The 14494-nt window shown below is 34.8% G+C and overlaps 1 protein-coding gene across 4 annotated transcripts in view; it reads left to right on the forward strand.

Annotated features, from left to right (window-relative positions):
• The window catches only part of LOC101889879 (protein diaphanous), a 51003-nt gene that overhangs the window by 20431 nt on the left and 16078 nt on the right, over positions 1-14494 (forward strand). For 3 of the 4 annotated variants that reach the window (XM_059131338.1, XM_059131339.1, XM_059131340.1), the window contains exon 2: positions 5763-6067. In XM_059131338.1, coding sequence (XP_058987321.1) covers positions 5764-6067 — 304 coding nt within the window. In that variant the 5' untranslated portion in view covers position 5763. Of the gene's footprint in view, positions 1-5175; positions 5303-5762; positions 6068-14494 lie in introns of those variants that run through there. The other variant, XM_011295265.3, reaches the window with a different exon arrangement.

The raw sequence follows: 14494 nt of genomic DNA on the forward strand, positions 1-14494 counted from the left end.
GTGGACGAATATTGCCCACATTGGAACTCGATCTACGTTTTGATTATTATATTATGATTTAACACATTTGGACCATGCGCAAAGAAAAAAAGACGTAAAGATCGAGCCCAAAATATCTTTAAATGGATTTAATTCAAAGAGGCCTTGGACCTGGAACCTTTATTTGAACGAGGCGCATTTTGGCCATATCAAATGATGTATACCCTCTGTAGACACATGGTTAATGGTATAAATATTAGTTACGGTATAATAATTTCTACCATTACTTAATTCCGCAACACTTCCACGTAAATATTCAAATGATTTTAAACACATTTCCTTTCCCCGTCTATAGGAGGAACCGAGTAGTTGTTTTGTTTTTCACTTCACTTCGCTTCTCTTCTACTTTGTTTTTTTTTTTGTTTTGCTTTTTGTTCAGCTATAATTTATTAGAATTTTATCCGCCAATTCCGCTTTGTTTATTTACAGTTTACAAAGGGGCGGGGGAAAGGGATTGATGGTAATGCTTCGGTTAGCAGTGAGCGGTGGGGGCCGCGGCACACATTCAATATTCAATTCCATGTTAACTGGCCGTCAGCGTAGCTAGCTGGGCATTAATTCATTGCTTCCGAAAACGGCATTGTTGCGCTTGTTGCAACACATGTGTGGTAAAATAATTATGTGCATCGAAATTTGTTATGCTCTTATAATTTTTGTATTGCATTGTTGATGCAAGAGTGAGTGCATTACTCAGCCACTCATCTATCAGCGGGTCTAGGTGAATTAATTTATTGTGATATTAAAACGTAGTATTCTATGATTTTTTTTATAATTAGCAACTAAAAAATGGAAAATAATTAAAAAAGGCCTTAGCTGAAGATCTATATCACCGAGAGAGAAAAAATAATTGAGGGATACCCTCCGAGATATATAACCATGTACATTTCAAGATTATTTCTAAAAGCAACACCCTATTAGACATACCTATATATAGGCATTAGAAATCGGTTTCAAGGATTCTCAAAATGAGAACTCTTCTTTCAGAACGATAATTTATGTAGGAAAATAATCTCCTTGGTCAGACAAAAGCATCGATATTTATGTTTTAAATTTTTTGATAACAAATATCACTGTGCGACAAAAAAATAATAATACTAAATAATTACAGAGAAAATCCAGCTGATTATGAAAGTAGAGCTAAAAATAGAAGACACGTGGTATTGCCGTTTTAAAAGTTTACACCTCAAAGTAACCTAAATAGAGGGAACAAGTTCACCTCGTCTTCTACATTTTTTGAAACTTTCAGATTAAGATTCCCTGGATTCCGTTGATCTCTGGTATATAGTGTTCAAACCAAATGTTGCCAATATCCTCTTCTTTAATCTTTGTGAACTAAATGTTACCATTCACGAAATAAGCAGTAGTTTGATAGATGGATTGCAGACCATTTACATAGTCTTTAGATCTTTTTTCGCAAGGTTTAATATAGAACTTTAAAATTTGATGAAGTTCTTTGGATTACTTCTAGAATAATTAGCTTAAAAATGGATCATGTCGATCCACTTTTTGGTATAGCCCCTATATAAGTCTGCGATTTCAAGTATTTTTTACATTTTGTTCATATTTTCCAGCCAAGACTGGCTATTGGACAGTGAGTGACTGAGTCAGTCCACCTTAAAATTTTAGATTAGTTCCTACAGTTCGTTTTAGGCACAGTTTGACAACATCTTTTATCAAAACTTCAAAACTTCTTACATGGTCCAAAACTGTTTCAACGTCTCCATATGTAAATCCTAGAAATTAACAGTGACTTCAATATCAAATTTCAGAATTGCAGCTCAAATCCTTTACCCAATTCCAAATCTAGTAACATTTATTATCCACAGTGAACCGAAATTAGTACCATTTAGTACTTCTCGAACAATTATAATACACTCATCCAAAACCCCACATTCATATCTCAATTCTAGATACCAACAGAGACCTCAATATCAAATAAATATCACGCAATACCAAATTTAGTACCATTTAGTACTTTTCGTAAAACCCTAGGATGGATTTCCAAACCACCGCTAAAACTTAACCTCAGATACATACCAACAGCTATCTATATATAAAATTTCAGTATTTCAGCTATATTCTTTCACCCAATACTAAATTTAGTGCCATAGTACTTTTTGAACAATTATCGTATGCATATCCAAAAACACCTCTGTATCTCAATTCCAGATACCAACAGAGCCCTCAATATCAAATTTGAGGATTCCATCCCCATTCCTTCACCCAATACCAAATTTAGAACCATTTAGTACTTTTCTTACAAATATCGGACGAATCTCCAAGCCACCTCCAAATCTTAACCTCAGATACATACCAACAGTTATTTAAATATCAAATTTCAATAATTCAGCTAATACTTTTCGTACAATTTCTGTACACATATCCAAAACCTCCTCCATATATCAATTCCAGCTACCAACAGAGACCTCAATATCAAATTTCAGGATTCCAGCCCCATTCTTTTCACGCAATACAAATTTAGTACTATTTAGTACTTTTTGTGCAAATATAGGACGTATTTCTAAACCATCGCCAAATCTAAACTGCAGATACCAACAGTTATCTAAATATCAAATTTCAGGATTTCGCCTATATTCTTTCATCCAATACCAAATTTAGTACCATTTAGTACTTTTCGTACAATTATAGTACACATATCCGAAACCAACTGCATATGTCCGAACTACTCATGAACAACGATCCTATTCCCAAATCTCAGATTTCAAGCACTATCTGTTCACCCAATGCCAAATTTTACCAAATATAGTACTATTTAGTACTTTTCGTGCACTTGTAGTTCAGATTTCCATAACCACCATTTTATCACCACCAACAGGACCCCCAAATACAATATTTAAAAATTCCAGCTTCATCCGTTATTCGAAATTTAGTACAATTTAGTACAGTATGCACACTTACTACACATTCCTAAAACCACCTTTATATATCAAATTTACTTTACAACCTTGACTCACATACCAAATTTCAGGTTGTTGTCTCTCTCCGTTTGCATAATACCAAATGGTACCATTTCAGCAGTTTAGCACCTTTTTTAAATCCTCCACCTTGAAAAGGAGGGTATATTAACTTTGTCATTCCGTTACTAACATCCCAAAATATTCGTCGTCGGTCCCATAAAGTATATATATTTATGATCTCCATAAAATTTTAAGTCGATTTAACAATGTCCGTCTGTCTATGTGTCTGTTGAAATCACGATACAGCCCACATTATTTGTCGTAGAGCTTCAAAATTTGGCAGAACAACTTGTATTGTGTCTAGGATGGGATATACCGGTCCACGTTTTCGTATAGCCGCCAAATAACGATACCTCAAGATATTCGGTATTTTGATAATATTCCCCACAATTTCACACAAATTTGTCTAAAAATTGGTATATGTAGGTCATAATAGGTTTTAGTTTCACTGACGGAACATTGCATGTATAGGTCCACTTTTTCGTACAACCCCCATATAACGGTACCTTCTGATATTCGGCATTTTGATTATTGGATTATTTAAAAATTGGTGTTTGTAGTGCTTAATTGGTTCTAGCTCCTTTGGCGGAACATATTATATAAAGGTCCACGTTTTCGTATAGCCGCCATATAACGGTACCTCCCGATATTCGGTATGTTGATTATTTTTGCCACTTTATTTCCACGGATTTGTCTAAAAATTGGTATTTGTAGTACTTAATGGGTTCTAGCTCCTTTGGCGGAACATATTACATAAAGGTCCACGTTTTCGTATAGCCACCATATAACGGTACCTCCTGATATTAAGTATTTGATGTTTTTTTGCCACATTTTCCACGGATTTGTCTAAAAGTTGGTATTTCTAGGTCATAATGGGTTTTAGTTTCACTGGCGGAACATTGTACGTATACGTCCATATTTTCGTATAGCCCCCATATAACGGTACCTCCCGATATTCGGTATTTTCTTAATTTTTTTTTACTTGGTTACGAAAGATTCTAAATCTCAAAGTTCGAATTTCCCAAAACCCCATATATCCTGTTCTCCATCAGTGACTCTAATTGTAAATTGTATAATAGCTTGCTCATTTTGTTTGTCCAATACAAATTATTCAATTTTTAGTACTTTCGTACCCTTTTAGTACGAATTTCCAAAAATTTAGCCTGATCACACGCCTATGCATCAAGGCTGATCCTTGTTCAAAATTTCATGATTCAAGTTTACGTCGTTTCGTTTGGGCGTTAATTCTCACCACGACTGGTCTTCGTTAAAAATTTCAAGATTCAAGTTTCAGCCGTTTCGTTTGGGCGTTGATTCTCAGTCAGTCATTTCACTAATCTTTTTTATAGATAGATTTCAAGGGACATATTTTAACGAAACATATTTTTTGAAAAAAGGACCAAAAGGGGTCTCCTTTGGTGATTCACTTGAGGCTCATATTTTTTAACCAAAATAATCCTCGTGTTGTTTTTAGTAATATGACCGAAAATAGAAATATATATATAATGCAAGAATTTCAAGAAATCCTTATTTGAAAATTAAAAAAAAACTTGTAAGAGTTGGAGACCTGCCTCCCCGATTTAGGTTACTTTGAGATGCAAACTTAAAAAAAAACGATACACGCGTATTCTGCCTCTACATTCATAATCTGCCGGATGTTCTCTGGAATTATTAAAGAATTTGAGTTTTGTTGCACAGTGTTATTAGCTCTACTTTCATAATCTACGGGTTCTTCCTGCAATTATGGATAACATTTTATTTTGTCGCACAGTGTAATCATGGTTTTTTCAAGAACATTTCTTTAGGTTTTCTCAATTACCTCTAACCGCGAATTTCTCAGGAGTATATTCTAGGGTAAATTCTAGACATTTCCTATTTTCAAACATGAATTCATTAAGAATGTTCCCAAAAAAAAACTCTCTAATTTAGAATTTTTAGTTTTCTATAAATCTTCCATAATTTTCAAAAAAAATATAAATAAATGCTGTATTCAATAATTCCATCAAAATTTCCCCACATTTCCATTTACATTGATAGGGCAACACTGTACAAAATGTAAACAAAGATTTATATTTTTATTTTGTTTTCTTCATTTGGTCTTATTTTTTGCATTCGCTGCTCCAAACCCCATCATGAAACCAACAAACCTGCCAACCAGCCAACTAGGCATTCAGTCAGCTCCAGATGCCCCGTCATAGCAAAACTGCGGAATAAAGAGTAGTGATAAAAAGAAAAGGAAAAATGAAACACAAATTGCTGCAACAGAGCATTGGTTCAGTGTTTACGTAAAAAACGAAAAGAAAAAAAAGAGAACGAACGAAACAGTGGCAGCATATGGGGTCCTGAATGGCGGCCAACATAAACAAATCTATAGCTAACTCAAACCAAATGAAATTATGGAGGGAAATTAAAAAGAACGAAAACAAAAAAAAAAAAAAAAAAAAATGAAAACAAATGTCAAAGAGAGTGCGGCTAGACATATGACTGTTACGGTTAACATATCAGCTGGGAATTTTTCTCCAACCAAACACACACACACTCATGCACAAACACCCACCCATCGGCCAGACAGCAAGTCAGCCAGTCAGTCACAATAAATAACAAAATTTGCCGGCCAGGACTTACTTTGCTGCTCTACCAAAAAAGAGCCCCCCACCAAAAAATATACAAAATTATTTAATTAAATTAATTATTTTTAAAATCAAAGACAATCCAAACTAACAGAATGCACATTTTTGCTTTTAGAATGTCGAAAAATGACAAAAACAAATCGGGCGGCGGCCTCTTGGAAAGTTGGTTTGGCCGCCCAAAAGCCAAAGGCAATAACTACAGTACCGGTACGCTGTCGGGGCGACCCACATCTACAGATGGCGAGGTTGCCTTCGATATACAGGAACTGGAAAAGACCATACGAGCTCTGAGCGACTCCGAAGTGGATGCCAAATTTATGGAAATTCTGGAAGATATGAATATACCCAAGGATAAACGGGGGCCACTGCTATCGAAATCGATAACAGAACGTCAGAAAATGATTTTCATGCATTTGAAAGGTAAGTTGAACAGAAATAAAATTTACTTTTTTATCATATCTTCATAAACATTGCTGATGTTTCAGTTCATTTCGTTGTTATTTCGCATTCCATAGATAAGATTATGAGAATTCAAGAAAAAAAATTTCGTCACTTTGCTGAAACTGAAACAAGTGTTTCTTTTTTGTTAATACTGTTGGCGCTTAATGAGAAGTGTGTAATTGAAAAAAAAATTGTATGATTCATTTTTTTCGCCTGGAATTCATATTGCAATGAAGAGATTAATTCGTGAAGGTTGTATTTTTGTTCCAAATTGTTGAATATTGGAATATATCATACCACAATGCATGGATCAAGGATCACGGAAATCAATCCTTAAGATTATACCCCTTAACACCATGCCAATTTCACATAAGATAGACTTAGATAACCCATTGGGGTAAAAAAAGGAGTTGTCTAATATCATAATACCAAAGTCTGCATAACTTCATGATCAAAATTATAAGCTACTATAAAATGGATAATATCGGCCATCTGCTGTTGATACCTGGTCACAAAGAATCAAAACTTTAATGCAGCTATAATTTTTAGTTGTAAAATTACAGGAAAATCCAAGAGGATTCTGAAAGTAGAACTAAAAAGTAAAAAAAACTTTAAGTTCGGCCGGGTCGAACTTTAATACCCTCCACCGACCATTGGGTAAAGAAAACATTTTTATATAATAGTATCTGAATTCAAACGTTTTCCGCTTTAAACTACAAATATCAGTAAGGCAGTTTGGAAAATGCTGTTAAACCTTTTCAAAAAACCATAAAGTGGAGGAGGCCGTTATATAATGAGGCCATACCAAAACGGGACCCTCCATAGACAATTTTATACTTCAAGGATTGTCATCTACCAAATCTTCTTAAATACCAAATCTGACACAATTTCGTGGGTAAATGTGATTAGGATTATCAAAATACCGAGTATCGGTGGGTATCGTTATATGTGCGCTGTAGGAAAACATGTACCTAAATTTTGAATGTTCTGCCGCCACAGCTAGAATCCATTATGAACTACAAATACCAATTTTTGGACAAATTCGTAATAAAATGTGGCAAAAATCATCAAAATACTGAATATCGGGAGGTACCGTTATGGACCTACATATATATACTATATTCCGCCACCGGGGCTAGAACCCATTGCGAACTACAAATAACAATTTTTGGACAAATTCGTGGAAAAATGTGGCAAAAGTCATTAAAATACCGAATATCGGGAGGTACCGTTATATGGGGGCTATACCAAAACGTTTCGCCACCGAAGCTAGAGCCCATTGCAAACTACATATACCATATTGGCCTATTCCCGGCGAAGCGCTTGCTTGAGGTGATCGAAACTTTGATATTTTTTAGTGCCAACCTTGCTTTACCAAATACTGCAGACACAATAGTCCAACGGATTTGTATACGAAGATTTTGGTGGCCATTGTGAGCTGGAAATGAAGCGAGGAACCTCATTTTGTAACCATTCTTGGGTGGCTCGTGCTGAGTGCGATGGTGCTGAGACCTGTTAGAATTTCCAAGGTCTGCGGCCAAAATGTTTGCGTGCCCAAGGCTTTAATACACCCTTTAGAATATATTGGCGATAATCTTCGGCATTTATTCTCATGCCACGGTCGATTAATACGAGCGGAGAGCGACCATAGGCTGTTAGGGCGGCCCACACCAACCCCATGGCCGGCGCTTGAGTTCTGGTGGCCAACCGAAGGTGCACATTTTCAGCTGACCTCTTTGGCAAGTACGAACACGATAATTTTGTTTGTTTACAAACTGCTGGACAACGAATATTTTCTCATCGGAAAAAACAAAAATCGGCAGTTTACCACTTTCGGCCAAGCGAAGCTACTCTTAAGCACTTTTGAGTCTATTTTCTTTCTGTTGCGGTGCAAGTTCTTGCACTTTTTGGAATTTCAATGGCTTTACCCCGAGCTCATTTTTCAATATTTGCCGAATGGAATATTGCGATATGTTCAGCTCATGAGCCATTTTTCGGCCACGGCGTTGCGGGTTTTGATCAAGTCGCTTTTTTATATTTCGAACCATTCCTGCTGATTTTGCTGTTTTCTACTACCTTGACGTCGGGCTACGTAGTACCAGTATCACGATAACGAGCGATGGTACGATGGACACAAAAGATTTATTCACATTTAAACGCTGGAGTGCTCTAACGATAGCCACTTGTGGTTTTCCAGCCAAATATAAAGAAATTTTACTATAACGATTGAATTCCATCACGAATAACTTTTTTTCTGGAAAATTCTCACCAAAATGCTTTGTACGCTTGTAAACAATATAATGAGATGTCACTGAAATAATTTTTACAGCTGTCGAACAAGTGGCTTAGAAATGACAGCAGTCTGAAGTTGGTTGCAGTTTTTTCATCTCACCCTGTTGAAGTTGTCTTATAGGTACCCGTTTTGGTATGGCCCCCATATAACGGCCTCACTTTATGGTTTTTTGATAAGTTTAACTGCACTATCCAAACTTTCTCAACGGTATATGAAGCTTAAAGTGGAACACGTTTGAATTCTGATTGTTTTATATGAAAATGTTTCCTTTACCCAATGGTGGAGGGTATTAAAAGTTCCTAATATTTTTTACTTGTTAAGAATGTCTACGTTTTGAGAAAAATTGTAAATATTTTGATATTTTTATTTTCAAATGCAATATTTTTAATTAAATTTAAAATATTCCAATTACCATTTGAATGTGTGCTGTTTCATTTTTGGAAGAAACAGCCGAAATTTATTTAAGCATAAAAAAGTTAACTCTGCAATACTTCATAGTTTTATCTATCGCGATAAAAAACCGCTTGCTTTTTTTTAATTTGTCTTTTGGCATTAAAAGTTTATCCAAAACAAATGTTGTTGTTTATTTATATTTAAGAAAAAATGTGTGGTTAAACTAACAAAATTTTGATAAGACTATCCATCCCATCCAGCGTTTGTAGTTGAGTAGAGGGTTCGTGCCGTAAACACATGTGGGATTCAAACGTTTTTCGAGTCCACTCAAATCATGTGCTAAATGTCTGCCGTTGTTGTTCGATAGAACAAACACTTTGCATAAACATGATTTTCAAAATTGTTGTTTATCGAATATGGCCATGGCTTTAGGTGGTGTCAACAAAATATTTTGAATTTTGTTTTTAAACTCTAAACAAATACAAATAAAATTTAAGGTTTAATGTACGCCAGCGGGGAAAGGTTATAATGTCTAGAGGCCATTTGTCGCAAAATGTTGTGTTTTTCTTATCGCCATTTTCTATGATAAACATTTTTCAAATTTATTAGTACAAAATAAACATGCATATGCCACGAGTGATTAAATCAAATTTCATCATCCAGTTACTCTAAGAGTCTAGATTCAGGTGCCCTCTACTTCATCGGCGAAAAGTCCAATTCAAAATTTTAGAATCGTTCCAAGAGTTAATGTTCGGCCTTTTTTATACCCTCCACTATACTATAGAGGGTACATTAACTTTGTCATTCCGTTTGTAACTCCTCGAAATACTCATGTCAGACCCAACAAAGTATATATATTGATCAGCGTAAAATTTTAAGTCGATTTAGCCATGTCCGTCTGTCCGTCTGTCTGTCTGTCTGTTGTAATCACGCTATCTATCGAACTAATTGAGATAGAAGGCTAAAATTTTTCACACATGCTTATTTTGGCAGTAGGCAGATTAAATTCGTAAATGGGTCATCTAGGTCCACGTTTTCACATAGCCCCCATATAACGGTACCTCCCGATATTCGGTATTTTGATGATTATTGATGATGATTATTCAACGGAATTGTTTCAAATTTGGCATTTGAAGTTCGTAATGGATACTACAGCTTATGACAGAAAATTGTCTGTGCAGCTCCACGTCTTCGTATAGCCACCATATAACGGTTCCTCCCAATATTCGGTATTTTGATGATTTTAGCGTCATTATTCACCGGAGTAGTTTCAAATTACGTATTTAGAGTTCGTAATGAAAACTACAGTCTGTGCCAGAAAATTGTCTATGCAGGTCCAGGTCTTCGTATAGCTCCGATATAACAGTACCTCCCTAAATACGGTATTTTGATGATTTTAACTACATTATTCACCGTTTATTTCAAGTTTGGAATTTGAATATGGTAATGGCTTATGCCAAACAAAACCTATGTAGGTTCACGTCGTAGAGACCCCAATATAACGGCTATATTCGGTATTTTTAAGATTTTAACAGAATTTTTTACGGATTTTTTTTGAAAATTTCCAAATTCGTTCCAAATGGTGGAAGGTATTCAAAGTTCAGCCCGTCCGAACTTACTGCTTTTTAACTTGTTTAGTACTCAAAATGCACATTTTGTTCAGTTTGAGGATTTTTTACTCAAAACTGCATACATCGTTTCTCTTCATTCTCAAACTTTCAAGGTTTTATATATTATTCAAGTTGTTTGCCTTTTACACCATTTTTTTTTTTAAATCTTTCATTTTAAAATTTAGCGAGGAGGATATTAGTAAAATTATTGCACAATAGACCCACACCCAATTTTCTGCCCAAAACTGTTTCCATGTCTCCCTCCATATGTGACCTCAATATGAAAGTTCAGGATTTTAGCTCTATCCCTTCACCCAATACCAAATTTAGTAACATTTAGTACGCCTATCAAAAATAATTTATATCTATCCCCGCTATATATTAGTACCATTTAGTACTTCACAAAACATTTATAGTACTCATTTGAAAAACCACCACCAGGTATCAAAAGCAGATACCAACAGAATTCTCAATACCAAATTTGAGTATTTCAACCCTATTCCTTTTCTGAATACCAAATTTAGTACCATTCTGTACTTTTCGTTAAGTTTTGGTACACATTTCCAAAACCACCTAGATATACCATCAGAAACCTTAATATCAAATTTGAGGATTCCAGCCCTATTCCTATACTCAATACCAAATTCAGTAGCATTTAGTACTTTTCGTACAAATATAGGACGAATTTCCAAAAAACCACCTTCATATGTCAATCCCAGATACCAACAGTGACCTTAATTTCAAATTTCAAAGATTTCTACTCTATTCCTTCACCCAATACCAAATTTAGTACTTTTCGTAAAATTTTAGTATACATATCAAACCCGCCTCCATATCTCAACCACAGGCACCAAAAGAGGCCTCGCTATCAAATTTGAGGATTCTAAGTCTATTCCTTCATCTAATACCAGGTTTAGTACTATTTAGTACTTTTGCTACAATTTTAATACGCATTTCAAAAACCATTTCAATATCTTACTCCCTAATACCAACAGAGATCTAAATATCAAATTTAAGGATTCTAGCCCTATGCCGTCACTAAATACCAAATAGAGTACCATTTAGCACAATTTCAAGCACAATCTGTTCATCCAATACCAAATAGTAACAAATGTAGTACTATTTAGTACTTTTCATCGACTTGTAGTACACATTTGTAAAACCACCTTTTTATAATAAACCTACCAGAAACAGGGACTCCAATAGAAAATTTTAAATTTCCAGCTTCATTCGTTCATCATGTACCAAACTGTTCCAAATTTAGTACTATTTAGTACAGTTCATCCACTTAGTACACATTTCCAAAACCACTTTCCTATATTAAAGTTACTTTCCAACCTTGACTCTCATATTTCAAATTCTTTAACTCGATCCGTTCAATTGTTGTCCAAATATTAGCATTTTAGAAGTTTAGTACAATTCTAGAACTTTTCGTAAGCTTAAAGTTCGAATTTCAGAAGAAATAGTCCGATCTCTACCATCTTTATAACAGATCTTGTGTTAATAGAAATATTGTGATGTACCAAGTCTGAATGGAATCGGACATTAATTTCGCGTTTTGTGAGCTTCATGGATACCCATAATTTTGACCCTTTGTGGGGGAGGTACCAGAAGGAGTGGACCGATATATCCTCTCTGCACACCAGACCTTGGGCTAATTTTTTTTTTATTTCGGACTTTATGATCGTTTTGGTTGTTCAAAACTTGAGGTACCAGAAGCAATGGTCCGATCTGTACCATCTTTATAACAGATCTTGTGTTGATGATTGAGATGTGCCAAGTCTGATTGGAATCGTATGTGTGGGGGAAGGACTGGATGGAGTAGACCGATATAGTCCATTTTCGCACCTGATCTAGCATTGATGTAAATATTAGGATTTGCAAAATTGGAGCAAAATCGGATTATCCTTTCTCTCTCTGTGCAGAAAATAATTTTCTTTGAAAATGTTGACATTTTCAGGGGGAGGTAACAGAAGGAGTGGACCGATATTGCCCATCTCCGAGGTACCAAGTTTGGATAAAATCGGATACTCCTTTCGAGAGTAATCGTGCGCACCTGCCAGGCAGATAGGCGGATGAACGTGCATGTGAAATAAGAGTCCGATTGTTTTCAAATTTCACAAATACCAATATTTTTTGTCAACAAAAGATCTCCCCCACAACGGGTCAAAATTTTGAATAACCATGAAGCTCGGAAAACGCGAAATGAGCATACGATTCTTTTCAAATTTCATACATCCCAATTCTTCTACTTAAGCCAGATCTGGTGTGAAGATGGTAGATATCGGGCCACTCCTCCTGGTACTTCCACCACAAAGGGTCATAATTTTGAGTAAATGTAAAGTTTATAAAATTTGAAAAAAGAGTCCGATTATCTTCAAATTTGCCACAATTCAAAATTTCCATATGAAGATCGGGTTGATAGGAACACTCTTTCTAGTACCTCCCCCACAAAGGGTCAAAATTTGTAGTAATAAAATGAGCATCCGATTACTTTCAAACTCGGCACATCCCAATGCTTCTAATAATACAAGATGTGTTAAGAAGATGGACAATATCGGACTACTCTTTCTGGTACCTTCCCCACAACGGGTCAAAACTTTAAATAATTATAACCCTCATAAAAAGCGAACTTTTCGTAATATTATCAAATATTTGAGATTAACTGAAGCAAGTAGTCGATATAAAATCCGAATGTAATACGTTTTAACACACCTCTGTCAGATACGAAATGGAAAATATTGGTCCACTCCTTCGGAACCTCTCTAAGAAGGGTCAACGGTTTACAAAACATAACGCAAATCAAAGTATATTTAGATAACGGAACATTGGCTGAGGGTATGTAGTTGTCGGCAATACCGATTGATTCCATTTAACTTGTTAAAAAAATAAATAAAAAAAATAATTAAATAATACACTGGCTATCACACGCCGACGCACAAAGACTTACCTTCGTGCAAATTTTGATTGAGTCGCCGGCATTGGAAAATCTTATCAAAAATATTACTTTTTCTTATATTTTTAGAAAGAAACTTTTTTTATCATTATTATTAGGAGCTGATAGCAATAAGACATTATCTTCTTTTTCCACTTCGTTAAAAAAAACGTTCACCTTGCTGCGATGTCATTGCCAGTCGTTGAAAAAAATTCGCTATGAAAACATTATTCTAAAATTAATTGCTGATAAATAAATAAATGTCGCCGTCAAGTATTCTCAATTTGTTCTTTTTTCATTTTTGTGTTGCCTTGTTCCAAATTAAGTTAATTCACACCTCGCGGTGATGGACTCATGAATGTTTTTTTATTTTCCTATATATCAGATATGAAGAATATCTACATATATATAAACAATGTCATCTCCAGACACTTAAAAAAATATATAATAATAATAAAAAATATAAATAAAACAATAATAATTATATTAACTTTTTGCGTTTTTTTTTGTTCATTGTTCACTTTGCGAACGAACACTCAAAATAATGAGCAATGAATGAATGCCAATACAAATGACTGCTAAAAAGAAAAATAAACAAAACAAAGCAGCATTTCCAATTTAATATTCTATTAACGTCTTGGCATTATTTTAATATTTTATTGCATTTTTATAATATTTTTTATTTTACCTTATTTCACACGAGCGCTCACACACACACACGCATTTCAAAGGGAGGGAGGTAGGGGGCTGGCAAACGGTCGTTATTAGGAAGACGTTAAGCGACAAACTGCTGCTGGAAGCTAGACATCACGAAACAAACATTAATTATTTGTTTTGCTTCCACGTTTAAATAGCTTTTGGGATTTGTCACAGGCTTATCGAAAACACAGACACAAAAATATAACGGATACAACATTTTTAAATTCCATACAAAAAGGAAGTCCGTATTTGGAAACCTTAATTTAAACACACTTTTTGGAATCAATATTTTTCTATAAATTGAGGTTAATTGCAATTAAAAAAAACAAATTTGTTTAAATTTTAATCGGTTTTTTTGAGGTGCCAAATTGAGACATTTATTGGGAACTCAAAACTTTCAGTTTCAGATAGGAATTTCGAATTATCTGTATGCATGTGGCGGATTTGTGTATCAAAGACGTAGTGTAACAAAAACT

This window comes from Musca domestica, unplaced genomic scaffold (genome assembly GCF_030504385.1).
Source record: "Musca domestica strain aabys unplaced genomic scaffold, Musca_domestica.polishedcontigs.V.1.1 85, whole genome shotgun sequence".
NCBI classification, from domain to species: Eukaryota; Metazoa; Arthropoda; class Insecta; order Diptera; family Muscidae; genus Musca; species Musca domestica.